The 16,973-nt window shown below is 40.8% G+C and overlaps 1 protein-coding gene across 2 annotated transcripts in view; it reads right to left on the reverse strand.

Annotated features, from left to right (window-relative positions):
* LOC134670906 (stromal interaction molecule homolog) overlaps positions 1-16,973 on the reverse strand; it is a 71,287-nt gene that overhangs the window by 28,611 nt on the left and 25,703 nt on the right. For both annotated transcript variants that reach the window (XM_063528727.1, XM_063528726.1), the window contains exon 5: positions 14,364-14,479. In XM_063528727.1, coding sequence (XP_063384797.1) covers positions 14,364-14,479 — 116 coding nt within the window. The remainder of the gene's footprint in view (positions 1-14,363; positions 14,480-16,973) is intronic.

Genomic DNA, 16,973 nt, shown 5'->3' on the forward strand with positions numbered 1-16,973 from the left:
TATATGTGACGTTATCTATGAAAAGGGACCTTATTGTCGATGGCGCTTACGCCATTACTAACGATGCTCCGATATAAATACAATGCCGAGGGACGCTGTGCGGCGTAAGCGCCATCGACAATAAGGTCCCTTTTCTAGATAATGCCACATATGTCAAATGCCACTTCAGCCTTGCTTGTAAACAAAAGGAAGATAAGGTAAACCGCAGGTTACGAGAACAATAATAACATCAATGTCACCGAAAAAAAAAATTAGAATACACATTAAAATTATAACTTGTACACAGCCCAGGCTAACTGTCATGACATTCGCAATGACAAAGTGTGGCAATGTCATCATTAATGTCATAAATTTCTGTCAAACCGAAGTTTGACAGCGATTCAGGAACGAATCATGCTGTCCCTTTTTTTTTTATTATGAATGGGCTTACTCATGGCCACAGACCTCCCTTCCTCCCTCCCTTTCTAATGTATGGCACTATCCCTTCCGGCTATTTAGGGTTATCAAAATTCAAGTCATTATCTTATCCGTGGTCGTGCACGCAAAGCCTAATAATTGCTCGGAGTAATGCTGAGCCGAACGGAGCCGAGAATACCCGAAACGAGGAGTGTCGCCCCACTGGTAAAATATAGGTAAAGGTTTACAAAAGGTGAAAGGGAAAGAGCTAAGTGTAGAAGAGCCCCAATGGATAAATAATAACCAGTTATAAACACAATAGTTCAATGTCAGCTGTCATTACGCTGTTCGTACCTACTTATATACATAATATACGGGGTTATTATATATAGTCAGACCGTAAAAAATCTGCAGCGATTTTGATAGCCCACGCAGTACAAGTGTCATTTTAAACGTCAAACTTCTATGAAATTATGACGTATACATAACACTTACATGACTTACACTGCGTGGGCTATCAAATCTGCTGCAGACTTTGTTTGGTGCAACTATATCATCATTTTTGACAAACATACGAGTATTTCATGTTCTATTTCTATGACTTTTTGATAGTATATGGTTTTTGAATAATAAGGAAAACTTGATATCACAATTATCACAAATAACCATTACTATTATATAGGTACCTATTATTATTCAGAAATAAACAATTAATTCTGAACAAAATATGTATGAGTTTTAGTTTATTAAAACATTCGCTAAATTTTATTAAAAGTTTATAATTCTCTACTGAGTGACGGTGATCAGTCCGTCGTTTTACGATTTGTGCAACTGGCCCTAAGTTTGTGATAGTAGCCTAGAGGTTTTAGAGATACCCCACACTAGCGTCTTTTGAGCGTCGGCGTCTAGACAGCGCTATGGAAAACAGCGTCGCTGCGCAGTTGCACCAACTTTGCGTCAAGCAGCAGCCATAGAGTTGACTAGACGGCGACGTTTTAGAAACGCTAGTGTGGGGTGGCCCTTACGCGAGGAAATAGAAAATCCAAGTATGCGCCATTTTTATAGAAGTATATATGGAGCATTCCACGGGCTGTCCCGTACAAACGCATTTTATTTGCTATGTTGCGACTTTTTTCTCGGCATTTAAAGCATGCGATTATTTTTCTGTGCATATTTTTGACCATTTGTCATAGAAAAGGAAACTCTTATACCTTTAAATCTTCAGAAACTTCGCGTTTGTACGGGACAACGGTAGACAATTTCATGGAATGCTCCATATTGACATAAGCTCTTCATGCCACGCTATAAGATTAGGACTGGTTTGCTCTTAGCAACTGGCTATTTTTTAATACACATAACATAACACAACATATTACCATCATCATCTGTCAAATCCACATATCGGCCACTGAACACTAAATACACAAAGTAGGTCGTCCCTAGAGCGACCCAAGTTTCGAACATCACATCATAACACTACATTTATAATATGTCACTGCGTTACGAACATCGCGAAAAACGGCGGCGCGGACAATGCGGCACGATCGAATGATATCATTCGTGGTAACCGTGATGAGACGGTGACCACGATTGAGGACAATATTTGAAACTTTGTATAATTGTTTCGCGTGGCCACGTGTAATGAGTGTTTGCAGGGACAGTTTTTGTAAAAAACTGTAGATGTAAACCTATTAGCAAAACTGGTGGCTTGGACAATACGGCGCGATCGAATCGCAATGGCACTGTTACCACGCCTAAGGACCGATGGACCGGACAGTTTCTTAGAAAAAAATGCAAAAATATACTTTAAATACACACTAGGCGGTTGCGGTGACCACACATAGGAAGCGACAGTATTTTTAAAGACTGTAGACGGCTTTGTAAAAGCCTGCGGAGCGGGCAATATTTAATTATGTTGTATGTGGTCTTTTAAAGACCACATAGTGTAGATTCATTCACAAACACCTCCCACCACCAATTCCATGTGGATAATAAGTCAAGAAAACTGACATTGTACAATGTGGGCGTGATTAGCAAATGTGACTACACGTAGGGACTATCGAGAACGTCAGTTTTTGGGACTTTTTAGAATATTAAAAAAACTGCAGCACAGACAATATGTTACATTGGAGTATTGGAGTGATATTATACGAGTGTAGCTAATTGTGAGAATGTGACGGAGACAACAGAACAGTTAAAGACTTTTTAATACACCACTGAACTTTACAATTCGTTAGAATGATTACTTGCAAATATCTACAGCAACTTTTGTAAGATATTAGAACTGAGAACGCAGAAAGATTTATTTGACCTTGACGATACAGCAAGTAATGACCTGTATGCTGCCAGGCTAGAAGGCCGCGACCCGCAAAGTAAATATGCGAGCAAAAAGCGATTAATGAATATGCTAATTTTCTATTAAAGAATCCTAGAAACCTGCAAAAAACAGTTATATTGAACTCTGTTTTTGTCAAACTAGTGTGAGTGGCAGTGGTAGTTAAGTTTGATTTAATTATATTAGGAAATTCAATTGAACACTTCGTGACATACAACAATGACTTTTAAAACATTGATAATTGATAAAATGTTGATATTTATTTATAGCAAGAGTTTTGTGTAAATATAGGTAATATATGATAAATCGAAAAAGCTGGCAAAGAAACCACGTCACATTTTTTCAGGTCTGTCCTGAAACTGTAAAGAATATGGTGTCACCAGTAAATATGACTTAATAACACGTTGGAAGTAAGTAACTCGCGGTCGGACATTACGGGCTCAGTCACAATTCGATGCCTCGACTGAATGAAAATTGTACTTCAGTAATGCTCTCGTGTAAGGCTTTAGAGCGAGACACAGGATAAACTATCCTGTGTCAAAAATATTTTGACAAAATATTAATAATACTTAGGTACTTACTTAATTCGATATGGCGATTTCGTAGAAAAAATGTGACGTCACACTAGGGGGGGAGGGGTTTGCCAAATGTGACCAAGTGTGACAAGGGGGCGGGAGGGGTCAAAAAACCTAGAAATTCGTGTGACGTAATTAATGGATGACCCCAAAGAAACCACGTCACATTTTTTCAGGTCTGTCCTGAAACTGTAAAGAATATGGTGTCACCAGTAAATATGACTTAATAACACGTTGGAAGTAACTCGCGGTCGGACATTACGGGCTCAGTCACAATTCGATGCCTCGACTGAATGAAAATTGTACTTCAGTAATGCTCTCGTGTAATGCTTTAGAGCGAGACAGAGGATAAACTATCCTGTGAATTATGATTTGATGGGCACTGCCACTATTAATCGGTATGTATTGTGTGGGAAACGTAAGGGCTGCGTTGCCAACATGCCTTTAACGCTCCGTAGCGAACGAAACGCAACTGTCTTTGTCGCACTAATATGGAAGTAGGGAAGGAGGGATAGAGAGAGATGACTACGCTAAGTAACGGAGCGTTAATTAATATTGGCACGTTGGCTAAGCACCCTGGTTTGCATTCGCTCGCTCGCGTCAGCTCGGAAACAGTAACTAAACAGCACCTTCAAAATAAACTTAGAGCGATAACTAGTATACAGGGTTATTTTTGGACCGGAGCCATATTGTGCGAGGTGATTAGGTAGGTCATACTGAACAACTTTTTCTATGGAACCAACCCCTAAATCCAAAAAAAAATTTGACCTTCTCATAGACAACGTCGACATCCACTCGACCAAAATGTATGAAACGGCCAAAAAAGATTTTGTGATTTCGGAGCCCAAAATGACCCTGGCGGCGTAGCACGGTGGCGTTTTTATCCCTTGTCACCATAACTGTCACGTTCTAACAATTATGTAAGTGCGAAAGGGACGCGCATAGTGATAGTCGATAAAAATAGAACCGTGCTGCGCCCGCTGAATAGGAAAAGTATCGATATCGTATATGCATAGTTTATCGATATAGGAACACCCTAGTCATTTAATTTTGCCCCTTGAAATCCGATGTCAGATGATGACACAATCCTACGGCGAATCGCGAGTACAGTCAACGGTAAAAATATGGGTTTAGACAACTTACTCAAAAATATGTCCCATAGTTCTTAATTCACTGACTTAGGGGTCATCCATTAATTACGTCACACGAATTTCTAGGTTTGTTGACCCCTCCCCCCCTCCTTGTCACACTTGGTCACATTTGGCAAACCCCTCCCCCCTAGTGTGACGTCACATTTTTTCTACGAAATCGCCAAATCGAATTAAGTAAGTACCTACGTATTATTAATATTTTATCAAAATATTTTTGACGATATAAATATTAGTAATTTTATAACCCAAAACTGCTTAGGAAAGAAAATTAATCGAATAAAAACGATTATCGTTTTAAAAACTTGTTATTTAAATGTACAGCGAATAAAATAATTTAAATAAATTTTCGGTTACTGATGAAGTTAATGTGACGTCACAAAGTTTGTGTCTCCCCCCTCCCCCATGTCACAATATGTTACATTTTCTTGACCCCCTCCCTCCCCCTAAACGTGTGATGTAATTAATGGATGACCCCTTATGAGTTATGGGACATATTTTTGAAATTATTTGTACACCCATATTTTTACCGTTGACTGTACAATCGGTAGAGCTATTTAATTTATGGCTGCAAATAGCACGAGGAAGGAAATATTGTGGTTTCAGGTTAACATTACTAAGTAAATGGTTCCCGTGTGACGTCAGCTGACATTCAATAAAATAAACGGTGTCTCTAAGAAAACCGGGCAAGTGCGAGTCGGACTCGCGCACAAAGGGTTCCGTACCTTAAAGCAAAAAAAAAACAAAAAAAATGCAAAAAGAAAACGGTCACCCATCCAAGTATTGACCACGCCCGACGTTGCTTAACTTTGGTCAAAAATCACGTTTGCTGTATGGGAGCCCCACTTAAATCTTTATTTTATTCTGTTTTTAGTATTTGTTGTTATAGCGGCAACAGAAATACATCATCTGTGAAAATTTCAACTGTCTAGCTATCACGGTTCGTGAGATACAGCCTGGTGACAGACAGACGGACGGACGGACAGCGAAGTCTTAGTAATAGGGTCCCGTTTTACCCTTTGGGTACGGAACCCTAAAAATCGTGTTTCGAATTTGAGAGTTAAAGTCCAAGAATTAGAATAACTATAGGCACACGATAATGCCCTGTCTAAGCCCTGTGTTAGTCTTGCCATAGGTATAGGTAGGAAGCGCTGGTGGCCTAGCGGTAAGAGCGTGCGACTTTCAATCCGGAGGTCACGGGTTCAAATCCCGGCTCGTACCAATGAGATGAGTTTTTCGGAACTTATGTACGAAATATCATTTGATATTTGCCAGTCGTTTTTCCGTGAAGGAAAACATCGTGGGGAAACCGGACTAATCCCAGTAAGGCCTAGTTTCTCCTCTGGGCTATAACCGCGAAAATCGAAGTTCGCAAATAGCGGGCAATTTTCTCTGTCACTCTAATTACGCCTTCATTGGAGTAAAAGAGAAAGATCCCCGCAATTTGCGAATTTCGGTTTTGGCGGTAGCCCCTCTGGGTTGGAAGGTCAGATGGCAGTCGCTTTCGTAAGGTAAGTACAATTTAACTCGGCCGTTGGTAAAGAAGTTGCGCGTGGATGTTCTAGTAGGTACTACAGATGCAACGGATAGTTGTTTGGCCGGATACCGGATACCATCGGCCGAATATCCGGCATCCGGCCGCCGAATATTCGGCCAGCGGAATTATACCTAAATTTCGGTTTTTCATGTGCGCATTCTGCAGGTTTGACCTGTTTCCTAGTAAACGTTCGCGCGGACTCATTTCTAGGTTCGAAATGGGTGCGCGTGGAAGTCAGAGGAATGATTAAATTGTTTTAAAATAATAAACAAGTACGATTATGACCGTGTCTGTTTCTTAAATCCAATATGTTTACTCCGAAATCAAGCAATGTTACTATCCGGCCGGTATCCGGCCTGATAGTAGGTCACTATACGGTGTCCGGCCTGATAGGTCACTATCCGGTATCCGGCCGTATAGTAAAAAAATGGCCGGGTAGGCCGGATACCGGATAGTAACCGGATATCCGGTGCATCTCTAGTAGGTACAGTCAATATGGGGCATATAACTTACTCATAAATACCTATGTCCCATAGTTCTTACTTCGCTGACATAAGAGCTATGGGACATATTTTTGATATGATGTGTGCACCCATATTTTTACACTTGACTGTATAATCAATAACTCTTTGCAGTCAATCATAAAATAACATAAACTTACAGAAAACAAACACAACAATGGCCAATAATTGTAGAAATGCTCATTTATTTTAGATGTTTATATTGAGATAAGCGTGGGAGAGTCCATATAAGGTGCGACGATTTACCATTATTGCTGTGTCATCGATGTTTTAGTAGTAGCATAGAGAAAAATATACATAGAGTGATCACTCCACTCCATACATCAGTTTTAGTACCAAAAAGACTATTACTTTCATAGTCGACATCTAGCATCGAGTAGTGGGGGGCAACGATTACTCGCGTCCGCAGGAAGATTACCTTAGATACCCTAGAGATTTAGGACCCTCCGTCCGAATTTGCCAAATAAATGTCGAAGGGATCAGCAGACCAAAGTGCGACTACATGTCCAGACTTCTGGCCGATTACAAAATTGACGTCCTGACCATACAGGAAACGCATGCAAAGGACGATCAGGATATGGAGAACAGAGGCCAAATACCCGGCTATCAACTACTCAAGGCGCTGAACCACCGCAGCTACGGTATCGCCACTTACATCCGCACCGGCCTGAATCACGCAAGAGTGGTCTATTTTGATGAGTCTGCTGAAAACTACATTATAGTCGTACAAATTGAAGACATCAAGATAGCCAACATATACAAACCACCATTGGCATCCTGGGCAAATAATGGGCCTCCTCCTTTCCCTCATCCGTGCGTCTACATCGGCGATTTTAACAGTCACCACACGTCATGGCGCTACTCTAGTGATGATGCAAATGGGCTCACTTTGGCACAGTGGGCCGAAACTTCCAACTTATTCCTCGTTTTTGACGCTAAAGAGAGAGGCACTTTCCACTCGGCCCGCTGGAAAAAAGATTATAATCCGGACCTTGTTTTTGTTACTAAGGATGCCGCTGGCAGAGCCCTCCCAACGAACCGGGTCGTACTCAAAGACTTCCCCAATAGTCAGCACAGGCCAGTAATAGTGGATGTAGGCATGAAAATCCCTCTCGTCAACTCTATGCCCCTTCCTCGCTGGAATTTCAGGCGCGCGGATTGGAACGCGTTTGCGAGGCAAATCGAGGCTGGTGTCCGTTTCATCCCACCCGTGGCAGGAAACTACAACCGTTTTATAGGCCTCATACTATCATCAGCTAAACGCCACGTGTGCAGAGGTTTCAGGAAGGAGTACATACCAGGCTGGAACAGCGACAGTGAAAAACTGTATAAAACCTACCGGGAAACAGGCGACTGCGCAATTGGCAATGAACTCCTGCAGACTCTGGTTGCCAACCGTACTAGCAAGTGGAAAAACACGGTTAACTGTATGGATTTCAAGCGGTCAAGTCGAAAGGCGTGGAATGTTCGTAACAAACTTACGGGGAAAATAACAGCACCACGACAGACCTCTGCTATTCATCCGAACGAAATCGCAAACAGGATGGTGTCCATTTCTAGAGCGAAAGGCGTGAAACTGGAGACCAAGAAAGTCAAGAAAAGAATGAAGGAACTTAAGTCGACCCTCGTGGAAGATCCAAAATTAGCAGAACCTTTTACAGCCGAAGAAGTCCAAAGAGCAATTAAAGGGCTACAGATGGGGAAAGCTGCTGGAGTGGATGGCATTTATAACGAGTTTCTGCTTGGACTGGGCCCCATGGCGATAAAGTGGCTGTCTCTTTTCTTTTCCGATGTTCTCCACTCCAACAAACTCCCCAGAGCCTTTAAAGAGTCAAGGGTGATAGCACTGCTAAAACCAGCCAAAAGAGACGACGACCCTTCCAGCTACCGCCCGATTGCTTTACTCAGCAACTGCTATAAACTGCTAGAAAGACTGATATACCGCAGAATAGCTCCTCTTATAGATCGGTTGGTACCGGTTGAACAAGCGGGCTTTAGAGCTGGACGGAGCTGTACGGATCAGGTACTAGCCCTAACAACTCACTTGGAAAACGGTTTCCAGAAAGGGCTAAAGTCCGGGGCTGTATTTGTCGACCTCACCGCTGCTTACGACACCGTCTGGAGGGAGGGGTTACTCTGCAAGCTACTGTTAGCCGTCCCTAATCTGACCATCTTCAAGCTAATTTCCAACATGCTCTCTCAGAGGCGGTTCAACGTGCACTTAGGTTCGGCAGTTAGCGACACCAGAGTGTTAAGCAACGGCCTCCCCCAGGGATCAGTACTGGCACCCATTTTGTTCAACCTGTACATCCACGACCTCCCTAATACCACTGCCAGGAAGTTTATATACGCTGACGATATTTGCCTCGTGAATCAGCACAAAAACTTTAAAAACTTAGAGGTTTCACTATCCGGCGATATGGAGGTGCTAGCTAAATACTTCAGGATATGGCGACTATCACCCAGCACTAGCAAAACAGAGGTATCCTGTTTCCATTTGACCAATCAACGTGCCACGCAGGAGCTTAAGGTGCAATTTGAAGGATCCACACTAAAACATAATTCTTCCCCAAAATACCTGGGAGTCACTCTTGACCGATCCCTTACATATAAACAACACCTTACCGGCACAGGTCGTAAACTCCAGACCCGAAACAACATTCTTCAGAAATTAAGCGGGACTTCTTGGGGAGCAAGTGCCGATGTCCTGAGAACTTCTGCTCTGTCATTGGTGTACACCACGGCTGAATATTGCGCACCGGCATGGTTGGGGAGTGCCCACGCCGCCATAGTAGACGTTGAGCTGAATAGGGCCATGCGACTCATCTCCGGTACGCTACTCTCAACCCCTTCCCACTGGCTGCCAGTGCTTTCTCGGATCGCTCCGCCAGACTTGAGAAGGAAAGAGGTCCTGATGCGAGAAGCGGCAAAGATCCAAAAGAACCCAGCCCTACCAATTTATGCGGAGTTTCTGAACCCAGCCAACTGTCGCTTGAAATCTAGGAATGCCCCTTACAGTATCTTCAAGGGCCTTGTCGGTAGCTGCTTCAACCTGAAGCGTGAGTGGTCACAGTCGTGGAACTCATTGATGGCGGGAAAGGTGGGCTCCGGAATCACCCCAGGTGCCATAATCAAAGGATCTGACCTCCCAAGACGGCACTGGTGCAACCTCAACAGACTTCGCACTGGCCATGGTCGTTGTGCTTACTACAAACACCGCTGTGGATGGGTGGAATCCCCGGCTTGCATTTGTGGCGCGACTGTACAGACAATCCAGCATATTATAGAGGATTGCCCCATAACGCGCTATGCCAACGGACCTCCTGAAGACCTGATCGTCCTTAGCGACGAGGCCACCAAGTGGCTGATTGGACTTAATCTGTATTTATAACTGTCGTTTTTCTGTTTTATCATACCATGCCATACGATTAAATAAATAAATCGAGTAGCGGAACTATCAGTACCTACTGCTACTTGACAATAGATGTTGCAACAACCGAAAAGTCTAATGCTCAACAATTTTCAGCTAATATTATAACCAGAACTCTATTTTCAAGGCCTTTTGCTTTTAATATTAGTTGTAAATTGTTGTTCAATACACTTTTCGCGACACTCGAGAATTCTAGTATCAAAGTAGCGGTACTGTTAATTCCGCTACTCGATGCTAAATGTCGACTGCGAAAATAATAGTCGTAATACCAAATCTGATGTATTGAGTGAGCACTCTATTCTTACTATGTTTCTCTATGGTACAAATATGAAAAAAAAAACTCGTCAGACTTTGGTAAGTACCACAAAAACTTGTAGTTTTTATAGTACTTTGGCGGTGCCATGACATAATAGATACATTTTTGGTATGTTCGAGTTCAAGCTAACAACGTTCCGGGGAATTCGTTTATACATGCAGAAGCAATGAAAATGGGACTTTACCTATATAAATGTCTATAAAAGGTAACCTATTTTCATGAATGTTGAGTGTAGTTTAGTAATTTGCTATGACTTTGAGCTGTACTGTTGACAAAAATAATTGCTGTCATTTTTACCCACAGATCTACAATGACGCTTACCTATGCTTAAAGATAATTGAAGTGTGCAAAAAAGAAACTATCGATCACGTATACAGGGCGGATTTTCTTTTTGGGTCAGTGAAGGCAGCTACCAGATCCCGTGCTGCTACGCAAAAATAGTCTTATAAGACCTTCCTTCAATTTTGAATTAATGAAGATTGGTGTTTACATTTTTCTTTAAATACAGGCTGCGGAAAAAAGGTCATTTTTATTCAGCATCAATAATTATGGATTCCTAGGCATGGGAACTCTGTTATAAAACAACATAAACTAATTGTGTTAAATAAAATTAACTCGATTTAGTTGCCTGTGGAAAGAAAAGTACAAAAAAAAATTTTTGTTCAAACATTTATATGAAATGATTTTTCTTCAATAACACATTTTTCAGCACGTGTGACATTACAGTATACACACTCATACCTACAGCGCTCATCGTGAACATCGTGATGTGTTATTATAATAATGGTCAGCCATTAACTTGCATCGCCGGTTTATTATAAATGAGGGTCGTTAAGATAAAAAAAAATCGCTTTGTGATGTGAGGTTGATGTACTGGTTTTAAACAATAATATCTGGAAGACCGAGCTTTGCTCGGAAACATAAAAACCGAACCGAAGAGCTGGCGGCTTCCTCGCACAACGTATCAGCATTGCGATACAACGAGGAAATGCCGCCATCATCCTTGGTACAATGCCTCCAGGGCCTACTTTAGATTAAAGCTAGTTATTAATTTAGTTTTGTATTTCAAAAATGCGCGTTTTCCCAGAGATAAGACCTAGCTTGATCGATTTATCGCCCTCGAAAAGCCCCATATAGCAAATTTCATTGAAATCGTTAGAGCCGTTTCCTAGATCCCCAATATATATGTATAAATAAACAAAATAATGGTTAGATATTGAACATTTATGTATTGACTTGTAAAATGGTTGCCTTTTATCAATAAAACATCTGAATCTGACAAGAATTGCTAGTTTAAAGGTATTAGATTTGGGCAATCGGGCTAGAGTTAGGATATGTTAGATATGTAACAAAACAAAGTACAGTACGACTCACGGTCATACAGTCAAGTATAAAAATATGGGTGCACTCATCACACTCAAAAATATGTCCCATATCTCTTATGTCAGCGAAATGTATGCACCCATATTTTTACACTTGACTGTACTGCTATAGGTACTACGAGTATAAGGAAGGAATATCCTCAATATTTTTATGATAAAAAATAAGCTTTTTTGGTATACTTCACTTAAATAAAGCGGCATGATAGCATAATTCACAATCTTTACTAATAATTTAAAAATATTTTTTAAAAATTGTATTGGCTGCTGTCCTAATTACTCTCCTATCTCTAAGGACCGACCTGTAAAACTACATAATACCGGGTGTGGCCTGTAATATGAGCAAAAAATTAAACTGTAGGCTGAACTCCTCATACTGACCGACATTTGTTCAGCGACTTTTAAAAATAACTTGTGGTTGACTTTTAATACACTTTAAAGTTTATTCTAAGACGCAATGTACTGCGAATTTTGTTATATTTAAGGCTTGACACAGCGTCAATCACAATGATATGGCGTGGCGATGGCGTCCATTGAAAATAATATTTATTTTGTATGAAAAATAGAGAGTCAAAATACTTCATAATTTTTAAAAGTTGTAAAACAAATGTGTCACCGTTTGAGGAGTACAATCTATGTTTTAATTATTTGCTCATGTTACAGGCCACACCCGGTATACTAGAGACTACATAATTTTCTATTGGTATCGGTACCTACCCTACTATATACACAAAAATTATAAAAATACACAGCAAAACAAGGTCTTATATATTTTTGCGACTGAATGGTAGTAAATCTGCTAAAACTGATACCAAATGATGTACCACATATACATCACTTAGGGCCTGTGCACACCGGCTGCGTGTGCGTGACGTGCACGTGCGTGTGCGGCGTTGTAGTATACAGATCCGTATGAGAGACGGCACACCGCTTACGTGACGTGTGCGTGTGCGGCTCCAAAATTTTAGCGCACGCACACGCGAGCCGGTGTGGCTCGGCCTTTACTATAATAATATTACGACGTCACGCGACTCTCAATATAGCCTTAAACTTGGCAACATAGCGCGCCATCTATGTACTAACTTTAACAACGCGACGCCACATAACTGCGCTCTCTTGCGCAAACTATACTCATAACTCATCATAGCATACATGGAAGTTCCATTTTCTGCCGGCAGGTGGAACGGCCGGGCATGGAGGAACCATATATAGTTGGTCAAGCAGATCTTGTCAGTAGAAAAAGGCCGCAAATTTGAAAAATGTAGGCGCAAAGGGATATCGTCGCATAGAAAATTTGAATTTCGCGCCTTTTTTTACTGACAAGATTTGCTTAACCATCTATTTTTTTTTTTAACTGACTGACGAAAAAAGAAGTAGGTACCCAAGTAATGTTTTTCGAGTTTATGTTTGTTTGTATATTTATTTTGCGCCACCAAACGGATGGACAGATTGCGGCGAATGTAATGAACGTTAATTCCAAACAGCGAATTTTTTTTTTTAAATATCCCGCTCCGAATGCATTTTATTAAGCGAAATAAAAAAAAACTTTTTTCGATTTGGTGTGGGGTCAAGTAATCGTCTTTGCCAGGAATAGTTCTAATCTCTAATTATGACTGTAGTCACAGAATTGAAAGATAGGAAAAGGTTAGGGTCGTTAGGAGCTAGTTTACACATTGATTAGTGTTTAGTACAAGATCATACATTTGCTATTTGATGCGTTTAGTAAAAACCGGGCAAGTGCGAGTCGGACTCGCGCACGAAGGGTTCCGTACCATAATGCAAAAAAAGGCAAAAATAAAACGGTCACCCATCCAAGTACCGACCCCGCCCGACGTTGCTTAACTTCGGTCAAAAATCACGTTCTATGGGAGCCCCACTTAAATCTTTATTTTTTTCTGTTTTTAGTATCTGTTGTTCTAGCGGCAACAGAAATAAAATCTGTGAAAATTTCAACTGTCTAGCTATCACGGTTGACAAACGGACGGACGGACAGCAGAGTCTTAGTAATAGGGTCCCGTTTTACCCTTTGGGTACGGAACCCTAAAAATCACGCACTAAACACATTTTTACCCAATTTAAACAGGCCCTGACAAAACTGTGTTTTCATAATACGCCGATTTGTTAGTATCACGGAAATAATGGATCCCATCCGATATGCAAGTATGTGTGCGTGTGAAAACTGCTTGTTATTAAGTTACAGTTTTGTCTTAGAGTGGTATTCCTAGGGTTGAAAAAACCCGGAAATATTCCCGTTTTTTTCTTAAAGCCATGTTTTTTTAAGTTTTATTCGGAAAAAAACAATGTCACTTAGATTATTATATATTTTTCCGAAAAAAACAAAAGAAATCCGAAATAAACGAAAAAATACGCACTCTGCAAAGAACTTATTTCCATTTATATTTAATCCATAGAGGTAATTACACCTGCTTAGTCGTGTGTTTTGTTATCTAAATGCTGGCTGCCGATCGTTTGTGAAAATGTCTATTGACTTTGATGCTGTCGTTTATATAGTTTTAAAAAGTTTCGTTTCTTTCCCAATAAAACTGAAAAAATACGGAAAAAACAAGTATTTCAACACGTCCTGAAAAAAAAACTGTTGACTTTTTCGAGAATTTTCAACCCTAGGTATTCCACCTGTCCAATTTCTTTGTCCAATGCCAGTGGGTAACTCTCTGTAAGAATCTTCTCATTAAGAAAAATAATGTACAAATAAGAATGGATCTTACCTTTAGGGGGCCCGAATAGGACCACGTCCATGGCTTTGAGGGCCAGCTTCTGCTTGTGTATAGGGTCCTTGATGCCAAGGACGTTGCTCAAATACTGCATGTTGTTCACTGCCAACCTGCGGAGGGAAATATTGATGCGAATATGTATACTTTTAAGAGCTATGACGACCGGTCTGGCCTAGTGGGTAGTGACCCTGCCTATGAAGCCGATGGTCCCGGGTTCGAATCCTGGTAAGGGCATTTATTTGTATGATGATACAGATATTTGTTCCTGAGTCATGGGTGTTTTCTATGTATTTAAGTATTTATATATTAAATATATCGTTGTCTGAGTACCCACAACACAAGCCTTCTTGAGCTTACCGTGGTGCTTAGTCAATTTGTGTAAAAATGTCCTATAATTTATATTATATTATATATATTTATTTATATTATATTTATATTATATATATATTAAGAGCGCGGTTGTTTTATTAATAGGGAATATTACACGAAATTCTGTGTAGGGAGGGCCACTATTGTTCGTTCTTTTAGCATTAGAAAGATCTTGAAAGAAGGTAAGCGATCTTGACATGTCTTTTAATTGAAAAACGCTTTTTAATAATCAGTAAATATTACTTATGAAAGTAGAAGAATATGAATGATCGTATTAGATTCATAATTGTTATATGTCCATACAAAATCCATCAACTTTTGGGTTATTTCTACTCAGAATCACGGGGACTATCGATTTAAAAAGAAAAAAAAATAGTCCCAGAAAAATGACAGCTTTGTAACGCATTTTCTCAATCATTTTGTATGGACCGTTACAAAACTGAGACCCAAAATTTGTATGAAAAACTGGGGCCACTTTTTTTAACTAAATAACCCAAAGTTGATGGTCTTTGACTTTGTGTTGCAGAAACAGGCTCCTGTACTGAGGGAGGTCTACAGACTGTGTTAGCCATTCCACCGTACAGATGGACGCTACGTATAGGTGCAGTCACCATCAGATATATCGGGGCGGCCTACGTGCTCACAAACATCTGAACACGCCTCTATTGTCAAGGCGCTAGAGTGCGTGTTCCATAGAGTAGGAATCCTCTAGACCGAGTTTAGAGCAATTATTTCATGCAACCGATGATGCCACAAATGCGGGGGTGCGCGGGACGAGGTGAGCGAAGTCCCGTGCCGTGATTGGTCCGTTCAAATGCACGGACGTCACACAAAGACACTTTCGACTCGAACATGGAGTAATATTACCGTATGCGTGGCAGAGGGGGTAGCGCGACTATGTCTAGTCTAGTCTGGAGCACAAAACAGATAAGTACAGAAGTCAATCACATGTATGTACTTTACTTTTCATACCTACGCTCGGCGGTCGCTCTAGGGTTGCGATTGTTGCGAACTATGACTTATGCACAAAAAAAAACTATCGTGGTAGTGGCACTCGTATCCATCGTATCGTATCTCGTATCTAGTTGTTTGATTTATTGTTGAGGATGAAACGGGAAGAATGGAAATATAAATTAATAATAACATTCCTCTCTCTGCGGCCCTGACCACCGGCAGCTTGGGCCCTGCCCCGCTGCTGGCGGCACCCTAGGTTAGGTTTTTTATAATGTGTTTATACTTATTTTTTGTTGTTTTTTATGTGTTTTTGTATTTTACTTTTATATTCATGTTATAAATAACCTAGCCTAAGAAGAAAAATAAATAAATGAACATTAATAACTCAATTAGGTATTTGAATTTTAATGTCATTGTTATATTACAAATTTGCCACAGAAAATATCTTGCGATGATTTCGAGATTGGCGAAATGCACGATTATTATATTTTAAAGTGTAATAAATTCGCATTCTCATGTACGATGTAATAAATTCGCATACGCATTCTCTCTGAAACCACTGGTAGCTTAAAAAACGACAATTCACCGGTTAATGTTGAATTTAAACAACCGTCCACTGTACAGTTATAATAACTTTTTGTTTTGTTTCTCCATTATTGCACAAAAAAGTTCACAGACGCGTGTCTCAAGCGGATGGCACTCGCGCTCGCACTGGTCCCAACTGGTCCGAGATATCGTGTCCGTGAGCAGTGTCTATGTGTGCGTTGCTTGAGCGCGCTTTGTATGTAGATTGATTTCTGTACCTATCTCTTTTGTGTCTGGAGGATGTTTTGTCTGTGGCATGTTCAGATATTCTTGCGCACCTCGGCCACTCTGATATATCAAATGGCGACTCTACAAGACAGTAATGTTTGCTATCTCTACAAGACTAACGTTACCTGGGCAGCGTAGCGCCTGTGACTTTGTGTTGCAGAAACAGACTCCTGTACTGAGGGAGGTCTACAGACTGGGTTAGCCATTCCACCGTACAGATGGACGCTACGTATAGGTACAGTCACCATCAGATATATCGGGGCGGCCAACGTGTTCACAAACATCTGAACACGTCTCTATTGTCAAGGCGCTATGGCGACTGTACAAGACAGTAATGTTTGCTATCTCTACAAGACTAACGTTACCTGGGCAGCGTAGCGCCTGTGACTTTGTGTTGCAGAAACAGACTCCTGTACTGAGGGAGGTCTACAGACTGGGTTAGCCATTCCACCGTACAGATGGACGCTA

Source organism: Cydia fagiglandana, chromosome 14 (assembly GCF_963556715.1).
Source record: "Cydia fagiglandana chromosome 14, ilCydFagi1.1, whole genome shotgun sequence".
In the NCBI taxonomy this organism is placed as follows: Eukaryota; Metazoa; Arthropoda; class Insecta; order Lepidoptera; family Tortricidae; genus Cydia; species Cydia fagiglandana.